We start from the raw sequence: 23,401 nt of genomic DNA on the forward strand, positions 1-23,401 counted from the left end.
ATTAAGCAGCACAATTGTAACAGGTAGGGGGGGGGGATGGGCCTGGGTCCACCTGCCTGAAGTCCACTGCACCCCCTAACAACTGCTCCAGGGACCTGCATACTGCTGCCAGGGAGGTGGGTATGACATTTGAGGGTGAAAATAAAAAGTTGTGAAACATCATTTTTTGTGGTGGGAGGGGGTTAGTGACCACTGGGGGAGTCAGGGGAGGTCATCCCCGATTCCCTCTGGGGGTAATATGGTCATTTAGGGCACTTTTTGGGGCCTTATTCGTGAAAAAACAGGGTCCAGGAAAAGTGCCCTAAATTCTAGCTACAAACGCATACTTTTTTTCCATTATCGGCGAAAGGCGCCCATCTCTCCTCGGCCGATAACCACGCCCCAGTTCCACCTTTGCCACGCCTCCGACACGCCCCCGTCAACTTTGTACGCTTCCGCGATGGAGTGCAGTTGAAAACGTCCAAAATCGGCTTTCCATTATACCGATTTATTCGTTTTTGTGAGATAAACGTCTATCTCCCGATTTGGGTCGAAATCTAGGCGTTTTTCTCTTTCAATTATAAGGTGGATGGTCACTAATTCAGTGCTCTGGGGAGTAGGATGGGGTATAATGAAAACAAAACAGGATGAGTTAGGAAATGAACCATTAATAAAAGTCGGAAAACTACACAGATGTTTTAAGAATACTGAGGGGTTTATTTTCAAAGCACTTAGACTTACAAAGTTCCTTATGTTACTATGGGGCTCATTTTACCAAGCTATGGTAAAAGTGGCCCTGCAGTAGCATCGGCGTGTGGATTTGCTGTGCACCAAGGCCTCTTTTACCACAGTGGGTAAAAGGCAAAAAAAAAAAAGGAAATGGCTGTGGTAAGTGCACACTTGCCATGCAGCCATTTCTGGGGAGAGCCCTTACTGCAACCTATTTAGGAGGCAGTAAGGGCTTTCATGCTAACCTGGCAGTAAAAAAAAAAAAAAAAAAAAATTCTGTCGCACCAGAAATGGTGTGCACTGTGGGTGGCACTACTGCCAGCTCCTGCATTAGTGTTGGATTGGCATTTGACAATGCTGTGGTAGCTCTGCCGTGGCATTGCAAAAGAGCCCCTTAGACTTACAAAGGTCTACAGCTTACTACACTATCAGGCTCATTTTCAAGAGAAAAATGTCCAAAAAGTGGCATAAGTCTGAATTTGGATGTTTTTCTCATGAAAACGTCCAAATCAGCATTTTTGAAACCTATTTTTAGACGTTTTTCTCTGAAGTCCTTCAGAAGTGCATCCAAATCTCAAGGGGGAGTGTTTGGGGCGTAACTTGGGTGTTCCTAAGACTTAGACATTTTTCAGCCATAATGGAACAAAACAAAAACGTCCAGGACTAAAACTTAAGACATTTTGAGCTGGACCTGTTTTTATTATGAATAAGAAACAAAAAGGTGCCCTAAATAACCAGATGACCACTGGAGGGAATCAGGAATGACCTCCCCTTATTCCCCCAGTAGTCACTAATCTCCTCCCACCCCTAAAAATGTAATGAAAATATTACATGCCGGCGTCTGTGCCACCCTTAGATGTTATACTCAGGTCCATCAGAATAGCATGCAGGTCCCTGGAGTAGTCACTGCAGAGAGGTGAACCCAGGCTCCCCTCTACATGTTACACTTGTGGAGGAAACTGTGAACCCTCCAAAACCCAATGCACCCACATATAGGTGCCCCCTTCACCCGTAAGGGCAATGGTAGTGGTGTACAGTTGGGGTAGTGGGTTTTGGGGGGGGGGGGCTTAGCAGACAAGGTAAGGGAGCAATGGTCAGATGTGTACCTGGGAGCATTTTATGAAGTCCACTGCAGTACCCCCTAGAGTGCCCTATTGCTTTCCTGGGATGTCATTTTTCCATTATTCTACCTAATGCCAAGCTTTCTATTTTTTATAACATTGTAACTGAACCTTTTTACCTCCTCAGTGTATGTAAATGGTTTCATCCCTGTGTGGATTATCTGATGGCCTGTGAGGCTTTCTTGCCAACCAAAGCTTTTACCACACTCAGAACATGTAAATGGTTTCACTCTATTGTGGATTTTCTTTGTATTGTGAGGTCTGCCTTCTGCCTAAAGCCTTTACCACACTCAGGGCATGTATATTGTTTCACTGCAACATGGATTCTCTGGTGCACTGTGAGGCTGTCCTCAATTACGCTTTTACCACATTTTCTATATGCAACTTTTTTAACTTCTGAATGGATTCTATGGTTCATTGCTAAACTAGTCCACCATAGAATCCATGTTGTAGTGAAACAATATACATGCCCTGAAATGTGACATCCCAGGAAAGCAATAGGGCACCCTAGGGAGCACTGCAGTGGACTTCATAAAATGCTCCCAGGTACACATCTGACCATTGCTCCCTTACGTTGTCTGCTAAGGCCCCCAAAACCCACTACTCCCAACTGTACACCACTACCATAGCCCTTAAGAGAAGCAACCGTGCTTTCCAAAATGTTTTTAAAAAGTAAAGATACAATAGAGTAATTCTTGTTTTCTTTCTATCTTTGTCTCTTTTTAGCAATATACTGTGAACCCAGCAACTTGACTACAAATGAGTACAGCTGGCATTACAAAGCCTGTGGAATTCCTTGCTTGAGAACCTGTCGGAATCCATCCAATAAGTGCTCAGAATGGCTGCCCAGACTGGAAGGTTTGTTTATTTATTTCTTAGGGTTTTGCAGACCAAACATTTTCATTTTTTAAAAATCCTTTTACTGGTAAATAGAACACATTACAATGTCACAACAACTAGATAGCCCCCCCCCCCCCAAAAAAAAAAAAAACCAACAACCCTCAAACAATCATTTATTTATGCATGCATGCATTCTTATATCCAACTATTTTCCAAAAATGAGTTTTGGTTCAAAATGGCTTACAATTTACAGTTAGGTATAGTTACAGTAGCGTTTTCGGTCAGGGTGTGTTATAGAGCATCTGTAGTTTGTGTGGCTAGTTATAGAACGTTTTGTATAGGTAGGTCTTCAGTTCTTTTCTGAACTGGAGATATTGATGCTTCTTGTGGCAGGTATTGAGTTCCACCATTTGGAGCCCAGGTAGCTGAATCTTGCCATATAGATGATTTTGTAGATTATGTTTCTGCATTTAGGTAGGTGCAGGAGGAGGTAGCCTCTAATTTCTGGTAGTTACTGTGGTAGAGTCTTGTTTCGTTTATGGGAATTTCTGTTTTGTTCTAATTTTTTTTGTTTTGTTTTGGGTAGTATCATAAATAGTGTGTACTCTTTGAGAAGTCCCAGTCTCTTGCGCCCTGTGTGTGGGACAGGGAGCACTTCTGAAAATGCTACCCTAAGAGCATAAAGGTCTGTAATCAATCTCTGAATTGAAACCATGAGGAAATACAGTGTTAACTCAAGAAATCCACTTTTATTCTTCATGAAGATGTAAATCAAAATCACCACCTCTCCAACATTTGCAAAATGTTTTACAAACCAAAACCAAAGTGCAGGTCACTGATGGAATGTCCTAAGTCCTTCCAGTGTTCCACTAATGGTGCTGAAAGCACATTTCTACCAATGCAACTGCAATGTTTTATCATTTTGGTCTTTATCAATTGTTTAGTTTCCCCAACATAAATTAAAGAATGGGGACAAATGATGATATAAACCTAAGATGTGTTGCAAACAGAAGTATGTTGTAACTTGAAGGTTTATGCAGTTTTAGGGTGTAAAAATTCATTAATGTCCAAGGAGTGTATATAAACACTACAAGAGCCACATTTAGGTTCAATTTTTGTTAGAGACAGAATCCTTGGAGTAACTGGTCCTTATCTCTAGAGTAGGCCACAAGTGTTGGTTTTAAAACATTCATGATCCTCAAGTATATTTCAGTGTTTATAAATGATTTTCTTTACACCACTAGCTAAATGTGAATATCTTAAAGTGCAAACATTGATTTGTCTTGTTTTTCCTATTGATGAGTATTGTATCTCTATCACTAATTTTAGCTCTATGAAATCCTTTATGTATGTATTTTGTTGGATAGCTTCTGCTGCTAAATTTCGATGCCATCAAAGAAGCTTGAATACAAAGTCATCATAATTATAGCAAAGTCTACATAGTCTTAAGAACTGACATGGGGAAGATTTCTCTTAAGATTCTTGTCATGAAAACTAGTATAATGTAAATATGTATTTCTATCTGTGGGCTTATTGTAAATAGATGTATTGAAAAACTTGGTGTCCTTTCTGATCAAAATATCAAGAAAATTGATCTCCTCATGATAAAAATGCATTTTACATTTAAGATTAACATCTCTTATATTGAACCATAAATTAAACTGGCAAAGGTGATCAGGAGTACCTCTCCACAGCAAAAATATATCATCAATATAACACTTATATTTAAAAGGGTGATCTAATACATACTCTTAAAGGAGGCAACATATAGATTTGCAACATCTGGTGCCATGGTCACATCCATCACCTGTTCTTAATTTGTTGATAATAAATCTCTTCAGATTAAAAATAGTTTTTAGTTAATGCTATTGTTGCGAAGGTTAAGATTAAATTATTAAGGATTCTATGAAGAGTTGTTCTACTTCGATGATCAAAAGAGCTTCCACTTGATGGATATTGGTTTAGAACGAATCTATATCTAGCGTGACCATTATAATATCTGAGGGATCACCATCGAAAACAATAAGAATGTGAATGAAATGAGTTCTTAATATATATTTCATTTAACGTAACATAGGGACATAGAAATAACTGACAAATTTAGATAATTGTTCAAGAACAGATCCATTAAAAATCTAAACCATACAAAAGAAAGGAACAACATAAAATATAGGATAGACCTATAGCATTATTGGAGTCTTTCTCTAATGATTTCTCCAGGAGCTCAGAAATATCTTGTCTTGATCTCACTTGCAGAAAGTAACACTTGGCCACAGGTGGAAAAACCTCTCCAGGAAGCAGCTCAATAATGGGCCTAGTGATGCAAAGAAAATCAGATAGGTGTTACTAAAAAGTAACTAGACATTTTCCCCTTAATTCTATGTATGACACTCAAAATTGCATGAAAGTTTAATTGCTTAAAGAGCCAATTGGGCACTAACAATCTATTAATAGTGCTAATTGGCAATAATTGAAATTTACACATATATTGTTATAGTTGCTATTCTATAAAGATGCATGTGTAAATTTTTATGTATGGGTCCAATAAAGGGGTGTGACAAGGGAGTGGGATGAGCAGTCAGGGGCATTCCTGGAATCTGCGCACAGTTTTACAGAATAAGGCCAATCCATGCGTAATTTAGATGCGACAATTTATACCAGGTTTCACTTGGTATAAATCTCTCACCTAAAATGTATATAAGTACATAAGTAATGCCACACTGGGAAAAGACCTAGGGCCCATCGAGCCCAGCATCCTGTCCACGACAGTGGCCAATCCAGGCCAAGGGCACCTGGCAAGCTTCCCAAACGTACAAACATTCTGTACATGTTATTCCCAGAATTGTGGATTTTTCCCAAGTCCATTTAGTAGCGGTTTATGGACTTGTCCTTTAGGAAACCATCTAACCCCTTTTTAAACTCTGCCAAGCTAACCGCCTTCACAGATCCCAGTGTTAAATGCTATTCTATAAATGGCACACAACTCGAAGCACCCTGTATAGAATAGCGCTCATTTTGTTCAGCGCCGATCTTTCAATGCCATATATAGAATCTAGCCCTATATTACTCATTACTGAAAAAAGTGATGTATTACAGTTATTTTATTACATTTGCACAAAAGTAATCGTTACAGTTCATTACTTTTAAAAGTAATATATTACCAAGTAGCTGTGAATGAAGGTTGCATAGAGATAGGTTCAAACTGAGCTTAAAACCCCGAAAAGCAGGAGGAACTTGCTGGACACCCCCCACCCCTACCCCCCCAAACAAGCTAAAACATTGCCAAAGATGCACAATATTTAGGCGTGGCAAACAGTTTGTGAACTGCTAAAACGTTGAATGGATATATAATCATCTTTCATCCAAACCAGCTCTGTAACTATGAATGTAGATTTATAACTATAGAAGGGCTTTAGATGGAAGTACAGTATCGTCAACTGACATAGTTTTGCCCTTACAGGTTGCTACCCCTTCTGCCCTGCTGAGCTGCCATATTTTGATGAGATCGAATTAACATGTGTCTCCAGACAGGACTGTACTCCATGGTAGGCTGTTGTGAACTTGAGAAATACTCTATCATCTCACCTAAAGCACTTTATCTGTGAAAATATTTCAATTACAATATTTAGGATGTATCCTGATATGTTAGATCCAACGAAAACTATGGCTGTGAAACCTCCTTATAAGTAGGCTAACTACTGTCAGTTTATCCTTTCCACTTGATTGTCCCACATGCTGGAACATTTTTAGTTTCCTATTCTGATGGTATGAAAGTGCAGTTATCCTTTTACAGTAACATATTTCAATCTGGGATTAATATCATCAAAATGCAATTGAGTAGAAAGGCTTAAATATTAGCAAACCATCCTTTTTACTTCTATGCTAATAGAAAATTGTGCTTAAGAGTAGGTTTATTCCATCCCTAATCTACAAAATGTAGTTCTGCTGCGTTTTAAATTAGCACACTCTCTGTTAGGCCCCTCCTAGGCTACAGCTGCCTCATTTCCTGGTCAGATATAGTGCTAAATATTTAACATGTCTTCACTCTGATAAAACTCACTTTGCAAAGATGAGGTGCTCATTTCCCATGTGTGTACCTGCTAAGGCCTCTGAGAGGCAGAGCTGGGCCAGGGGCAGGGCCGCTGCAGCTACCACCCCCTACTTGGGCCACCTTGGTCTGTCACTCTCCTGCTCCTGTATGCTGGGACCTTGGTTATAGTGTTAATGCAATCACCCAGGTCCCAAAACACAGGAGCAGAAGAGAGACAGACTGAGGGAGCAGAACCTTCTGGCTCCAGGCCCCCCTTGAAAGTCAGGCTGGGGAATCTTACTCCCCCCCCCCCCCCCCTCGGCGGCCCTGGTATCTGCTGTATTTACTTGAAGTGTTATCAGGTAATTTTATAATGGGGCACTTATAAAGCTTTATAAAAACACACCTGTTTTATAAAGCAACACATCTATGTGCTTTTATAAAATATAAACACAGAACTATATCCAGCTACACAAAAATGTCCTCCTGCTCCAAGGCAGACGCAAATATAATGCATGTACTCTATGCATGCATGTGTGTATTTTTTATGTTTAAAGAACTTTATTAAACGCACTCAGCCAACATCAGAGGAAAAATACATTAAACAGTTACATATCTGAATGCCCATTTTCAAAGACACCCCAACTTCATCCCCCACCCCTAGCCCATAAACAAAGAACAGAAAGCAGTGTGCTGACCCCTACAGCAGCTACCAAAGACAGAAAGTCCTAAAACAGGGACCATATCAAGTAAAATGCCTCCCCTCTAGAGGAGGAGAAGTCCATGATTCCCCTGAATTCCAGTAAACAAAGAAGAATCATAGCAGAATGCCATTGCGTCAATGTAGCCACATCCATGGTTATCCAATGATGCAAAATAGCCTTCTTAGCAGTGAGAACTACACAGAGCCCTGGGCAAAAATGGGGAAATCATAAAGATATCACATAAAAGGCGTAAGTCCAGACGCCAGGTAACCTTCCACCAGTGAGAGAAATGTGCACACACTCGCCTCCAAAACAAAAGAATGGGAGGACAAAGTCAAAACATATGGATCAGATCCGCAGGTAGACCACACTTCAAACACACATCATCCAACCTGTAAGAGGCCCTAAAGGCTTTATGGAGAGATACATACATCCTCATAAGAAATTTATTTATAGTGAATTTCTCTTAACCTTTCAGTCAGTTTTGGAATTCCCAGCAGGTGTGTGTTTTGTAAAGAACAAGATTACAACACAACTCCGCCCTACACCACCAAACTGTGCCCCAGGAATGCCTACAAGTGTATCTTACTAAGAGTTCCTTTTATTAAGCTGTGGTAAGTACTAGCATGTGCTTACAGCAGCTTAAAAGAACTTATAGTGGATGCGTTGAGACAGGCCAGTGCCAACACGGTAAGTGGGGTAAGCACCGCAGGGGGGCGCCTGCCTTCAAGGGCGCCGCGCTTACCCCGCTTACCGTGTTGTACTAGACTCCCGACAAACAAGACCTACACTGAACCTCTGCTGCCGCCGGTGCCGCTTTTTTCCACAGCCAGCATAACAAGAAAAAGAAGCGCGGAGCCGCCCGCAGCAGCCTTCAGACATGCGCTGTCGGCTCTGCCGGTTCTCTGCCCCCTGACGTCAATTTCCCGTTCTGGGGGCAGAGGACCGGCAGAGCCGACAGCGCATGTCTGAAGGCTGCTGCAGGTGGCCCCGCGCTTCTTTTTCTTCTTATGTCTGCGCCTTCCTCTGCCAGGTACTGCCACATGACTTCCTGTTTTTTGGGGGGCAGAATCGGAGACAGCCCGGGTGGAGTGCTGCCACTGCCATTAATCTAAAGCAAGCTTTGAGTGGGGGAGGGAGTGAGATGACTGGATCAGTGCACAGCAGAGAGAGTGAGAGATTATTGGACTGGGGGGGGGGGGGGTCAATGATGCTGGGACCTGCAGGGGACATACTAGACCCACAGAAGGAGGGGAAGTGGGAACAGGAGAGAGAGAAGAGATATTGATATTTATTGGATCCCAGGAGGAAGAGAGGAAAGACAAATAGTTGCTGAACTCCCAAAGAGAGGGGTGGGAGCTGGGAGGGAAGGAAGAGAGAAGAAGACATGCGGGTTCCAGGATTGGGATTGGGAAGACATGGGAGAGCCAGAGAGAGATAGGGAGAGAAAGAGGGGACATGGAAAAGAGCAGGGGAGAGCCAGGTACATGGAAAAGAGCAGGGAAGAGCTAGAGAGAGATGGTGAGAGAAAGAGGGGACATGGAAAAGAGCAGGGGAGAGCCAGAAAGAGATGGGGAGAAAAAGAGGGGCCATGGAAAAGAACAGGGTAGAGCCAGGGACATGGAAAAGAGCAGGGGACAGCTAGAGAGAGATGGTGAGAGAAAGAGGGGACATGGAAAAGAGCAGGGGAGAGCCAGAAAGAGATGGGGAGAGAAAGAGGGGCCATGGAAAAGAACAGGGTAGAGCCAGGGACATGGAAAAGAGCAGGGGACAGCTAGAGAGAGATGGTGAGAGAAAGAGGGGACATGGAAAAGAGCAGGGAAGAGCCAGAAAGAGATGGAGAGTGGAGTGGAGGAGTGGCCTAGTGGTTAGGGTGGTGGACTTTGGTCCTGGGGAACTGAGTTCGATTCCCGGCACAGGCAGCTCCTTGTGACTGTGGGCAAGTCACTTAACTCTCCATTGCCTGCTGCATAGAGCCTGCCATGAGTGGGAAAGCGCGGGGTACAAATGTAACAAAATAAAAAAAAAAATGGGGAGAGAAAGAGGGGCCATGGAAAAGAACAGGGGAGAGCTAGAGAGAGATGGTGAGAGAAAGAGGGGACATGGAAAAGAGCAGGTGAGAGCCAGAGAGAAGATGCTGGATGGAAGAGGGGTACAGAGAGAGAGAGAGAGAGAGAGAGAGATGAGTTTAAAGATGGAGAGAGAAAGAGGGGACATGGGCAGGAGAGAGAGCGAAGCTGCTGGGGAGAAACTGGGGGAGAAACTAGCAGCCAGACTGAGAAATGCTGGATGAAAGAAGGGAGAAAGAGGAAAAATGCTGGAAGGAGGGGGCAGAATGAGGGAAGATGCTGGTAGGTAGGGAAAGAGGAAAGACACTGGAAGGATGGGGTGAGAGAGGACATGCTGAATGGAAAAGGGTCGAGATAGAGAGAGACAATGGATGGAAGGATTGGGAGAGGGTAATGGGTGGAAGGATGGAGAGAGAAAGAGGGATGACACTGGATGGAAGGATAGGAGAGAAAGAGGGATGGTGCTGGACATGGATGGAGGGGAGGAAAGTATATGCACATGGATGGAGGGGAGTGAGGAGAAATGCTGGATATGGATGGAGGGAAACTGCTGAATTTAAGAGCTGGATCAGGACACTGAAGGATAGGGACAGGGCTACAGATGGTAGGCAGTACGCATAAGGACACAGGAGGATGATGGACATGGTGAGAGAAAAAATATCAAATGGAAAGAAGAGACTGCATAAAACAGAAGACATTGGGACCAAAGTGAATAGAAAAACTAAATGATCAGACAACAAAGGTAGAAAAAAGTATTTTATTCAGAATTTATTAACTGGAATATGTCAGCTTTTGGAAATGTGCATCTGTGATATTTTGCATGTAAGTTTAAATTTTTCTAGTATTGCTGCATGCTGAGTCTGACTTCTTGAGGTAACTAGCGTGTAGTATTTTCAGCCCTTTTTTGTGTTTTTTTTTCACAAGGTTGTGTACTGGTGTTTTAGAGCCCGGTGTAATTACAGTGCTGCCTTTCCATGCATAAGGTTGTAGCTCATTCTGTCCTTGGAATTAGTGCTGTTATGGTTTGGTGAGGTTATGAGTGTGTTTTTGCACAAGTTTGTGTATAGTGTTTTGCAGTTGAGCAATTGTGGTTAGTATATGCTTTGAGCAACCACTTTATTCTTTGACATCCACACGCCTTGGAGCCTCGCTAGCGGATGCGGAGCACATTGCCAAGCAGGTCCGGGGGGGGGGGGGGGCGCCAACTGATTGTCTGCAGGGGGGCGCCATAGACCTAGGCACGGCCCTGCGTTGAGACATCCCGCACAGGAGCACAGGCGGACAACCAATTTTGGGTGGGTCTGAGCCCAAAGTGGATGGGCACAAGAAACACACCCCCTGCCCAACATCTCTCCCTTCTCTCCCTCCACCCCTCTGGCAATCATGAGCCTCTTAAGTGCAGTCCCCAAACCCCTTGGTATCTTTTAAGTCCTTTAGTTCTGTGCTGGCAGGGAGCAGTGACTCATAACCGTTGCTCATGCTGACCTCAATACTTCCCTCTGATATAACATTCCAGTGTAGTGATCACCTGGGGGGGGGGGGGCAGATAGGGACAGATACTGGGAGTCTTCAGCTGGCAGTGCTTGGGGATCCCCACCAGTCACATTACAGTTGTGCCACTGCTGGGTGGGCCTGAGTTCAAAGTGGTTGAGTCTTTGCCCAGCTGGGCCCACCCCTGGCTACGCCACTAATCCCGCAGAAATTTTGAAACCTGTGTGCGCAAATCACATATTAAAATTTTTTTGCAGCATAGGGGGCGTCTGGGGGTGGGGAGTGGGCATTTCTGCGCTAATCAGTTAATGCAGTTACATTTCCACATACTCAGGGGTCCTTTTACTAAAGCACACTAGAAAGTGGCCAACGCTGGGATTAATGTGTGGGTTTGCCGCACACTCCAGTCACTTTCTAGCATGGCTGAAAAATGGCCACAGTTGGCTTTTTCTTTTCTTAATGGTCACACGCTAATTTTCTCATTAGCACATGGTCATTATCACCATCTGTAGAGGACATGAGAAACTATACAAAACGGACATTTTTGGGCTACACACCCTATTACCCACCTAGTATTCAAAGAGGTCAAACACAAGAAGCGCACAACCCAAGCGGAAAAACTGTTTTTCATTTGTAAGAATATGACAAGTTGTTATAATTAGAATAATGGGGCATACACAAACCCAAAGCATTTTATTGCTAGATCACACAAGGTCCATTTTTGGGAAAGTTTTATTTGGCTCTATATTTGATCCTTGCCATATCTCTGTTGTTAAGGCTTTAGGAGAAGTTGTAATTGATGATGTTTTATGTATAGTTACAAATCCTTAACTGAGGGACAATTGCCTGATTCGTTAAAATTGGTCTCAGTAACACCTTTACTCAAGAGTGAGAAGCTGGATGCCTCTAAGGTAGAAAACTTTAGACCTATTTCTTCCCTCCCATTTTTAGCTAAAGTGATTGAGAAGTCTGTGTTATCTCAATTAGTTGAGTTTATGATTGAACATCAAGTTTTGGATCAATATCAATTTGGGTTTAGAAGTGAACATGATACAGAATCATTATTGCTTTCTATGACAGATCTTATTCGGGTTGGATTTGATAAAGGAGATTCTTTTTTCTAATCTCATTGGATATTTCCGCTGCATTTGACTCCATTAATCATTCGATTTTGTTGCAACAGTTAAGAGGCATTAGGATTGTAGGCATAGTGAGGAAATTGTTTTCATAATTTTTGGAACAACTGTAGTACTGTGTAGTGCAGGGTAAAGATAGATCTGATGTGATTGATTTGACTACTGGTGTTCCTCAAGGGTCTGCCATATCTGCAATTTTGTTTAATATTTTTCTTCCATTTTGTACACTTCTTAAGGGTCTGGGAATTTATTACCATATTTATGCGAATGACATCCAATTTTTCTTTAAAACTGAGAACTCGGTGAAAGAGTATCCAGGTGTTATGCTTATATTTGAAGACAATTAAGCAATAGATGAGAGCAACCATCTTAGTCTGAATATGGCGAAAAAACACAAGTTATTGTTTGTTGTATCTTGCTCTGTATTAGTAGACATTTCAGATTCTTTTTCTATAGATGGGCACAGAGATTGCCTTTAGCAAGAATATTCAATCTTTCGGTGTTTTGATTCCTCTTTGAATATGAAATCTCAAGTAGCTAAAGTGATAAGTACTGTATTCTTCAAATTAAGACTTGTTAGAAGATTGAAGGATTTTTTATCCTTTGAGAATTTTCATTTAGTTGTTTAAAGCACTGTAATGCCTCACTTTGATTACTGTAATGGGTTACCAAAATATGCCTTACAGTCATTTACAGATTACACAAAATGCTGCTGCCCATGTACTTTTCGGAATGAGCCATTTTGAACATATTATCCCTGCTTTCGTTTCTTTACATTGGCTGCCTGTTGTGTATAGAGTGCAATATAAGATCTTATCATTGGTATTTAATGTGATAACCAATAAAGTTTCTCCAGTAATTTCAGTCAGTTTACATCTGCATCAGCCTTCTTGTACTTTGAAGTCTGCATCTTCTAACATCCTTGATGTTCCTTCTTTTAAGTATGTGTTTTTGGATAAGTACAGGAACTCAGGGACCTATTTACTATGCCGCACTGTAGGCGCTCTAGCGTTAGCGTGCACTACATTTTAGCATGTGCTAAAAATGCTAGCAGGACCAAGACTGTGGAATTCTCTATCTACTCAGCTTCGAGACTTACAAAATATGGATGAATTTTAAAAGGCTTTATAAGCTGTTTTGTTTCAGTGAGCATTTGATATTTCTTTTTAGGGGTTAGTCTTGGATTGTTTGGATATTGTTGGATTCTGATGATTTAGCAGATATTGTTTTGATGCATGTCTGTGAAATGTGTATTATTATTATGATTGTGAATTGTTCCCCGCTCAGGTTTGTAGGTGTCCAGGTTATAGCATTTTTAAATAAATAAACCTGAAAAAAAGGATTTAAGGAATCCTGAAAGTTTGCATTTTGAAACCCTTTTTTTTCAACTTTATAAGAGTTATCTCTACCCAACCACTGTGTTCATTTTCTTGTAAGTAATTTTAAAGTTAGAGAATAGCTTCAGCGCACTCAAAATGCTCTAATGTTCCTAAGTACAGCAACATGAGATTTCTTTGAAAATTATCGTGTACACTTACCTGCTTATAATCGAACGAGAAAAACGCCCAAGTTCCGACCTAAATCGGGAGATGGACGTTTATCTCACAAAAACGAATAAAGCGGTATAATCGAAAGCCGAACTTGGACGTTTTCAACTGCACTCCGTCGCGGATGCAGACAAAGTTGACGGGGGCGTGTCGGAGGCGTGGTGAAGGCGGAACTGGGGCGTGGTTATCACCCGAACAGAGATGGGCGCCTTTCGCCGATAATGGAAAATAAGTATGCGTTTGTAGGTAGAATTTAGGGCACTTTTCCTGGACCCTGTTTTTTCACGAATAAGGCCCCAAAAAGTGCCCTAAATGACCAGATTGCCACCAGAGGGAGTTGGGGATGACCTCCCCTGACTCCCCCAGTGGTCACTAACCCCCTCCCACCACAAAAAAATTATGTTTCACAACTTTTTATTTTCACCCTCAAATGTCATACCCTCCTCCCTGGCAGCAGTATGCAGGTCCCTGGAGCAGTTGTTAGGGGGTGCAGTGGACCTCAGGCAGGTGGACCCAGGCCCATCCCCCCCTACCTGTTACAATTGTGCTGCTTAATGCTTAGTCGTCCAACCCCCCCAAACCCACTGTACCCACATGTAGGTGCCCCCCTTCACCCCTTAGGGCTATAGTAATGGTGTAGACTTGTGGGCAGTGGGTTTTGAGGGGGATTTGGGGGGCTCAACACACAAGGGAAGGGTACTATGCACCTGGGAGCTCTTTTACCTTTTTTTTTGTTTTTGTAAAAGTGCCCCCTAGGGTGCCCGGTTGGTGTCCTGGCATGTGAGGGGGACCAGTGCACTACGAATCCTGGCCCCTCCCACGAACAAATGCCTTGGATTTATTCATTTTTGAGCTGGGCGCTTTCATTTTCCATTATCGCTGAAAAACAAAAACGCCCAGCTCACACATTGTCGAATAAAACATGGACGTCTATTTTTTTGTGAAAATACGGTTCGGTCCGCCCCTTCACGGACCCGAACTCGGAGATAAACGCCCATGGAGATAGACGTTTTCGTTCAATTATGCCCCTCCACGGGTACCTTTTACCAAGTTGTGGAAAAAGGAGCCCTGCGGTAGTGTCAGTGCGTGGATTTGCCGCATACAGAGGCCTCTTTTACCATAGTGAGGAAAAGGAAAAAAAAAAGGAAATAGCTGTGCAGTAAATAGACACATGCTGTGCGGCCATTTTTTGAGGGGGGGGGGGTCTTAACCACCACCTATTTAGAAGGCAGTATTGGAAATGACATGTGGTGGGGGCAATGCTACCATCGGCTCCCGCACATAATCTATGAAGGAAAATAGGTGCCTGCTTTCCTGTCTAGAATAATAGTTTGGCCCATTTTGAGATATGAGTGTTACGGGTTGCCTCACTCTCTTTTTTTCCTTTTTTGGAGAGTTGAGGAATTTCCCCTTGGACTTTGCTACTTAGAATAACAGCTTGACAGGGTATGTACACATGTATGTGCTGAGGCGTGAACACTTATGCCAGCCACAATGCTTGTGCCTAAATTCTAATGATATATTCGCAATGTACACTGCACCCACATTCCACCCAGGAGCTGCCCATTTGTACAGCCACATGCAAATTATGCAATATCATAGACTAGTAAAAAAGGTCCGTTGCTGACACAAATGAAATGGGCGCTAGCAAGGTTTTCCTCGGAGTGTGTATGTTTGAGAGAGTGTCCAGCTTATAATCGAACGAGAAAAACGCCCAAGTTCCGACCTAAATCGGGAGATGGGCGTCTTTCTCACAAAAACAAATAAAGCGGTATAATCAAAAGCCGAACTTTGGACGCTTTCAACTGCACTCCGTCGCGGATGCGGACAAAGTGGACGGGGGCGTGTCGGAGGCGTGGTGAAGGCGGAACTGGGGCGTGGTTATCACCCGAACAGAGATGGGCGCCTTTCGCCGATAATGGATGCGTTTGTAGCTAGAATTTAGGGCACTTTTCCTGGACCCTGTTTTTTCACGAATAAGGCCCCAAAAAGTGCCCTAAATGACCAGATGACCCCCAGAGGGAGTCGGGGATGACCTCCCCTGACTCCCCCAGTGGTCACTAACCCCCTCCCACCACAAAAAATGATGTTTCACAACTTTTTATTTTCACCCTCAAATGTCATACCCTCCTCCCAAGCAGCAGTATGCAGGTCCCTGGAGCAGTTGTTAGGGGGTGCAGTGGACGTCAGGCAGGTGGACCCAGGCCCATCCCCCCCCCCCTACCTGTTACAATTGTGCTGCTTAATGCTTAGTCGTCCAACCCCCCCAAACCCACTGTACCCACATGTAGGTGCCCCCCTTCACCCCTTAGGGCTATAGTAATGGTGTAGACTTGTGGGCAGTGGGTTTTGAGGGGGATTTGGGGGGCTCAACACCCAAGGGAAGGGTGCTGTGCACCTGGGAGCTCTTTTACCTTTTTTTTGTTTTTGTAAAAGTGCCCCCTAGGGTGCCCGGTTGGTGTCCTGGCATGTGAGGGGGACCAGTGCACTATGAATCCTGGCCCCTCCCACGAACAAATGCCTTGGATGTATTCGTTTTTGAGCTGGGCGATTTCATTTTCCATTATCGCTGAAAAGCAAAAACGCCCAGCTCACACCTTGGCGAATAAAACATGGGCGTCTATTTTTTTTGGAAAATACGGTTCACTCCGCCCCTTCACGGACCCGTTCTCGGAGATTAACGCCCATGGAGATAGGCGTTTCTGTTCGATTATGCCCCTCTGTGTGTGACAGTGACTGTATGAGAGAGAGAGAGTGACTGTGAGTGTGTGTGACAGAGAGAGAGTGAGACTGGGTGCGAGTGTGTCTGTGAGAGAGAGATTGTGTGTGAGAATGAGAGTGTGTGCCAGGGGCCCTCCTCCTCCCTCCCCCCTCCCTCCCAGTTTCAGGGTCCCCCCCCTCCCTCCCTCCCAGTTTCAGAGTCCAGGCGCCCCCCCTTCTGTCTGACGTGCACAGAGAGATAGAGTGTGATAGACAGAGAGAGTGTATGTGAGAGACAGAGAGTGAGTATGTGCCCCCATCCCCCCTCTCTCAGGGCCCCCCTTCCCCCCTCCTTTATGGTCTGAGGACCCCCTCCACCCCCACCTCTCTGATACAGCCCTGTCACTCTGTAATCTCCTGCTCCTTCCAACCCTTGTATTGCACTCAATATCAGAGTTCTTTTTTGGTTGCTTTTTTTCTCATCCTACACATTCTCTCACATTGTGTAGCATCACTCCCCTTTTGTCGACTGGCTGTTGCCTTGCTTTCAGTTTTCTACTGTCATTTCTATGCTGCGCCTGCACTTCTGAGCCAGCTCAAGGCCTCAATAACCCAACTTCTTTTTAATTGAGCACCTGTTGCACTCACCTGCTGCACGTCTTGCCCGCTCCTCGCGTCCTGCCCACTCCTTGGCCCCGCCTCCGTGCAGGGGAGCATCGGCCATGCTGGCTAGGCCAACGCGCCAACATCACACTCCTCACTCTGATTGCTACGCCGGCCATCATGGCGGCGTCGTTGCGGCGCTCTTGCCACTGCTGCAGTTTGGAGGGCCAGCCATTTTGGCAGTGCCGGCACTCCAAGGATAGCGCTTCTCTTCCGGGCGCGGGTCCTGGGAACTCTTGCCACGCCTCCGATGCCCTGGTTTGGCCACTTGCGTCCTGGCTCCACCTCCTCCGGCTGGCTGGCCAATCTGCATCTCCCTTGCCTGCTGATTCCAGCCTGCCTTGGATTGTGTACATTTGAGACACTGTGTGTATGTGAGAGAGTGTTTCTGGGTGTGATAGAGGAAGTGTGTGAGAGATGCAGTATGTGTTTTAAATACCGTACAAATGTGTGAGTGTGTGTGCGTGTGACAGTGAGTTACAGTGTGACAGAGTGTGTGTGTGGCTACAACTACCATGACCCGTTCCTTTCCTACCTCTCCTTCCGTCCGAGGTTCCAGGCCCCTCAACGGTTCTGTTTGTCGTTGAAGCTCCGCCTCTGCCCCTGTGCCCTGCCCCTTTCGCCCCTCCTCCTCCGGCTCTGACGTCAGCCTGATCTATGGAGCCTAACAGACCAAGGAGCCACGGTCTCAGTCAGCAAGACGAATAGAACGTTGGAGGTGAGAATTATTGTATAGGATATGCGCATGTAGTTGCATAATAGCATTTCGGCGGTGTATTGGCATATTAGTACTCTAATCACTTATAGGGTCGATATTCAGCCTTCAATGTGAGTCTCTTACAAGCCAGTGCATCCACAGCTCCTAGCCTAAACATCCAGGTATGTCCGCTTACCTGGAAGTTCACCAGGCACTGACCTATATTCTGATTGGTGCCTAGCTAATTTGGCACATAAAATTAGTGCAGCTGTTTTGCTGTCCTAACTTTATGCAGTTACTTAGCTGGTTGGTAGACTGAATGTGTGGGTCTGCAAAGGGGGTGCGGTCAAGGGAGGGGCGTGGGCAGGTCAGGAACATTCCCTTAAAATGCACACAGTGCTACAGAATAGTGCAGATCTGCGCTCAACTTGTGAGCTGGGATATACACCTGGTTTCAGTTGGTGTAACTCCTTGTGCCCAAAGGGCTCAGATCTTAGAAGACCAGTTATAGAATATTGTTCATCACTAATTTATTTTCGGCATTGAATTTTGAGCACCATTTACTGAATCCAGCCCTTAGTGTTAGTGGCATGACCTCTGCATCTCTCAACTTTCATGGAATTCTTCATGTACTAAGAAGAATATGCTCTCTCTCTATTTGTGGTTAGGATAAAAATACAATAAGATGATAAAATAATATTTTTTCTTTATTTTCTTGTTTTTTCTTAGCTCCTTGAAAGATCCAGGATGCCTAGCAGATTTTAAAGGTACTTCTAGGCCTAGTCCTTAGTGGAGTGCATGATCTGGTGCGGGAGGTAATGGTGCTGGGGCCGCTTGATAACAGTGATCATAATATGAGGTAGCAGCCTGAGCAGGACAGTAACATCTGCTGCCAGATTGCCATCCCCTGGGAAATCCAAGTCAGATTAGAGTCTTGCCTGCTTCGAGGGCGGGGGAATGCTTGGGAGTCTCAGTACCATGGGAATGCAGCTCTGCCTGCTGCCAAGGGCAACACACAAAAATAATGCAATCCATGGGCTGGACTGGCTCCCTAGGTGTGCAGAGCCCCAGGGCCCCTGGATTTTGTCCCTCATGCATAAAAAGCTACCCATGGCTTTCATACACGCAGCTTGTATGCGTGTATGAAAGTCGAGGATAGCACACTGAGCATGCACAGAGCAGCCACGCTTAGCTATTGACTGTTCTGTGCATGTGCAGCTTAGTGACTGGCTTTTTCTCTATGGAGCTGCTCACTGTGTTTACAAGCAGCTTAGTTGCATGCAATTTTTTTTTTAGCATCGCTCTCTATTTCCACCCTTTTATGGTCTGGGTCTCGCAATTGATAAGACGGATTTTGATAGGCTAGAGTGAGCTTTGATGGCAACTCCAGTAGGTGGAACATGAGTACAGAGCCAGGAGGACTTCTACGGTCTATGTCCCAGAAATGCTAAAGAAAGACTTTAGAGTTTTTAGTATCACATTCATTGTTGATTTAATCATGAATTGATAATGAGTGTGACTGTTGGGCAGACTGGATGGACTGTTCAGGTCTTTATCTGCCGTCATTTACCATGTTACTAGATGCTTGCCCAGACACTGCATGCTAGCTATTCTTTATCTCAGTCACACATGCAGAACATGTGACTCATCCGATACAAAATAGGGGACTGCAAAAAACATGCATAAAAAAAACCCTGAAATGGGGAACCTCCCCCCTCACACACACATCCATTCCAGAATGTCCCCCCTCTCATGCTCCATCTAGCATGTCCTCTTTGTCTCCCCCTTTCAACCAGCATGTCCACTCTCCCTTCTTTTCAGCTTCTCTCCTCTCACATCTTTCATCCAGTGTTTCCCCTCTTTCTTCATAAGTACATAAGTATTGCCATACTGGGAAAGACCAAAAGGTCCATCGAGCGCAGCATCCTGTTTCCAACAGTGGCCAATCCAGGTCACAAATATCTGGCAAGATCCCAAAAATGTACAAAACATTTTATACTGCTTATCCCAGAAATAGTGGATTTTCCCCAAGTTCATTTAATAACCGTCTATGGACTTTTCCTTTAGGAAGCCGTCCAAACCTTTTTTAAACTCCGCTAAGCTAACCGCCTTTACCACATTCTCTGGCAACGAATTCCAGAGTTTAGTTGAGTGAAGAAAAATTTTCTCTGATTCGTTTTAAATTTACTACATTGTAGCTTCATCGCATGCCCCCTAGTCTTAGTATTTTTGGAAAACGTGAACAGACACTTCACATCTACCTGTTCAACTCCACTCATTATTTTATAGACCTCTATCATATCTCCCCTCAGCCGCCTTTTCTCCAAGCTGAAGAGCCCTAGTCGCTTTAGCCACTTTAGCCTTTCCTCCATCCAACATCTTCCCCTCCCTCCCCCTTCCATTCAGCGTTTTCTCTCTTTCTCTCTCTCTCTCACATGACAATCTTGATTAACTGATCAAGAGCATATCTGACACAGGATTTGGATTTTAGATATAGTTAATCACCTTATTCCAAATCCTTCCATCCAGTTTTCCCCCTGTCTATCTCTACTTGTATCAACATTTTCCCTCTTCCCCTCCACCTTCACTCTACCGGAACCTAAATGCCTGGTGCATTCCAGGATCAGCCGCGGAACAGGCATTCTGTATAGGCATGCCTTTCCGACTCTGCTACTCTCATTCTCTAGTCACCAGGAGAGGAAATGACGTTGGGGAGGGAGAGGCTGGCAAAGTCGGCAGCTGTGTGTATACAGGATGTGACCCTGCGGCTCTCTTGTGTTTTGCTGGTACTTCTAAACCAGCAGCACAGCAGTGGCAGAGTTAGCAAAGGGAAGAACGTAGAAGTCATGGTTGGGGTTGGGGAGGCTTAGCCTCCCAAAGCCTCTTATACCAGGCACCTATGGATTGCACTGTGCATATACTCAAAGATGTCAGCCAGGGTTATTTAACTTCATCTCCCATAGGAAGCCAGTATTCTCCTATTGGAATTAAAGGCATCAATTCTGAGGGATTAAGAAGTTATGTTGACTGCTGGCTAGTCTAGAATACTTGCCCATTGAAGGAAACAATTAAGATGATTTCCCTAAACACCAATATTTTACTTCTAAGTAAAAGAGGATGATTGTGTTCTCTGGATCTCAAATATGCATGTACCCACATAGAAATTCATCATAATCACATGAAGTATCTCAGATTTCTTGCAAACACTGCCTCTAGTAACTGTTGTGGTCCAGCTGAGGACCGCTGCTAGAAAGGTGAGTTCTCAGTCCAGCTCCAGAAGAGTCTGGACTACCAACGAACCCCAGTACTATTCACCACAACCAGCCGCTGTTGCCCAGGGGTTGAGCCCCCAGGTGCAGGCGGCCAGCGGGACTTAACCACACCAGGGGAAGATCTAGTATCACACAGGAACTCACTTCAAGGAAGCACGAGTCTCAAGCAAGAAATTTCAGTGGAGGTGAACCAGTCTCAAATAGGGCTTTGGTCTCGGGCTGGAACTAATGGTAGAAAAACTCAGGTCTCAAGCGGAACTCACCATAGAAGGTGCTGGTTCCAGGCTGGGCTCGGCCAGGCAGGCTCACAGTAAGAGATACTGATCTTAGACAGGGCTCGGCCTCAAGCAGGTCCCACAGTAGTAGATGCTAGTCACAGGCTGGCTCGTGTTTCAAGCAGGACTCACAGTGGAAGAAACTGGTCTCAAGCTGGCTCGGGTTTCAGGCAGGACTCACAGTAGAAGACACTGGTCACAGACTGGCTTGGGTCTCAGGCAGGACTCACAGTAGAAGATTCTGGTCACAAGCTGGCTCGGGTTTCAGGCAGGACTCACAGTAGAAGATACTGGTCACAAGATGGCTCATGTCTCAAGCAGGACTCACGAACAGGCTCAGGGAAACACCACTCCCTAGAGAAGCGTTGCCGAAGTGCTGAGTGTCCTAAGACGCCGAGATTTAAAGGGTCATGTCGGACATCAGTGGTGGAGTGAAAGACATGCGGCCACAGTCAAAATATGCTGAGCAGAACGTCGCCATGTCAAGATGCCCAGAAGAGCACTCACCTGTCCCGAGGCCATGCCAGCACACGCCACACAACATCACCCCACCGGGCGAGGGGACATCAAGCCACCAGCTCTCACACACCCAGCATCACGCCGCCCAATCCGACACAAGGACACCAAGACCCCAGCCCTCCCCGATCCACCGGCCAATGTATCCCCCAAAGCACAGCCAGAGAGCACCCCTGAAGCACAACCAGGTGAGGAGCACGACAGTAATGGATATTCATAGAACATCTGGAAGGTGTCAAAGCATTTCATCACAAACCAAGTGATCATGTGTCACTTGACAATCTTGATTAACTGATCAAGCATATCTGACACAGGATTTGAATTTGGATTTTAGATATTGTTAATCACCTTATTCCAAATCCCAGTTCAAGGAAAGTTATATATCAAGTACAGCTGGTAGGCCTCTAGCCAAAACTGTGTACAATTAACCTGAGGCAATGAAGGGTAAAGTAAATTGCCATGATCACAGGACACATCAGTGGAAGAAGTAGAATTTGAGCCCTGGCTCTCAGCCTGCTGCTCTAAACACTAGGCTCCTTCTCCATATGGTTATGTGGGGTTTGTCTCTAGGTGGGAGGTATATGTATGAGATTTTATGGGTATGTTGAAAGTAGATGGGTGTGTTTATGATATGTGAATAGGGATGCAGCGATATGTGGTTCTGTATGTATGAGGGATGAGATTAGGGCACATGGGATTTTAATATGTGTGTGTGTGTGTGTGTGTGTGTGAGAGAGAGAGAGAGAGAGAGAAGGGGGGATATGTTGGGTATGTGTGTGGAGAGGTGTGGATATGAGATGCATGTGGAAATGTATGTTTGAGTGAGGAGGTATGTGTACATGAAAGAGGGGTGTATGGAGACTCTGTAGGATGCGTGTAAATGTGGGCAAGTGGGGGGGGGGTTGGGTATATAGGAGTGTGTGTCTGTGGGAGGAGTGTATAGCGGTAGTAAGAGGGTATGTGGGGGCTTGGCTGTGTGTGTGTGCACTGCAGAATTTTATCTATATGTGTGTGGATTTATAAAGGTGGGTGTGTGAGAGTGCATGGGGCTGGGAGCATATGCAACTGGGGGGGGGGTGCATTATGTTGGGGGCTTTGGAAGCATGGCATCATCCTTTGTCAGTAGCTTCACTCATTTCACCTGCCTCTTTCTGCTTGTTTCAGAGAATGGAGGGTGAGGGGTGATGTGGGGGTGGAGTAAAATGGTCTGCATTCTAACACTTCACAGCTTTTAACAGTTTCACATACAAAGGCAATGGTGATTTTCTTTATAGGCATAGTTTTCTGAAAATACCAATCTGATTATTTTACAAGCATTTTCAACTTATTTTCTTCCTGCATGCTCAGTTTGGTGAATTTCCATCGTATCTACAGATGGAAAGGTAGACGGACATCTACCCATCCTATATAATAATTCTCACCTCCAACGTTGTCTTGCTGCCTGGGACCGTGGCTCCTTCCGAGTTGGTCTGCTAGGCTCCGTAGATCAGGCTGACATCACCATAGTCATTATGATGTCAACTTCAGAACCTGGGGAAGAAAAAAAAAACATGCCTCATAGCTGATCCATGTCCAGAGGAGGGTCGCTGGACATGGGTGGCTGGAGGGGGAGGGCAGGGGAGAGAGGAGGGT

General features: G+C 44.7%; 1 protein-coding gene across 1 annotated transcript in view; it reads left to right on the plus strand.

Annotated features, from left to right (window-relative positions):
- The window catches only part of LOC115469677 (mucin-2-like), a 257,743-nt gene that overhangs the window by 232,053 nt on the left and 2,289 nt on the right, over nucleotides 1-23,401 (plus strand). Inside the window, exons 12-14 of the mRNA XM_030202465.1 lie at nucleotides 2,556-2,687; nucleotides 6,130-6,214; nucleotides 18,436-18,473. Of these exons, the coding sequence (XP_030058325.1) occupies nucleotides 2,556-2,687; nucleotides 6,130-6,214; nucleotides 18,436-18,473 (255 nt within the window). The remainder of the gene's footprint in view (nucleotides 1-2,555; nucleotides 2,688-6,129; nucleotides 6,215-18,435; nucleotides 18,474-23,401) is intronic.

The sequence above is a fragment of the Microcaecilia unicolor genome, chromosome 4 (genome assembly GCF_901765095.1).
Source record: "Microcaecilia unicolor chromosome 4, aMicUni1.1, whole genome shotgun sequence".
Classification (NCBI taxonomy): domain Eukaryota; kingdom Metazoa; phylum Chordata; class Amphibia; order Gymnophiona; family Siphonopidae; genus Microcaecilia; species Microcaecilia unicolor.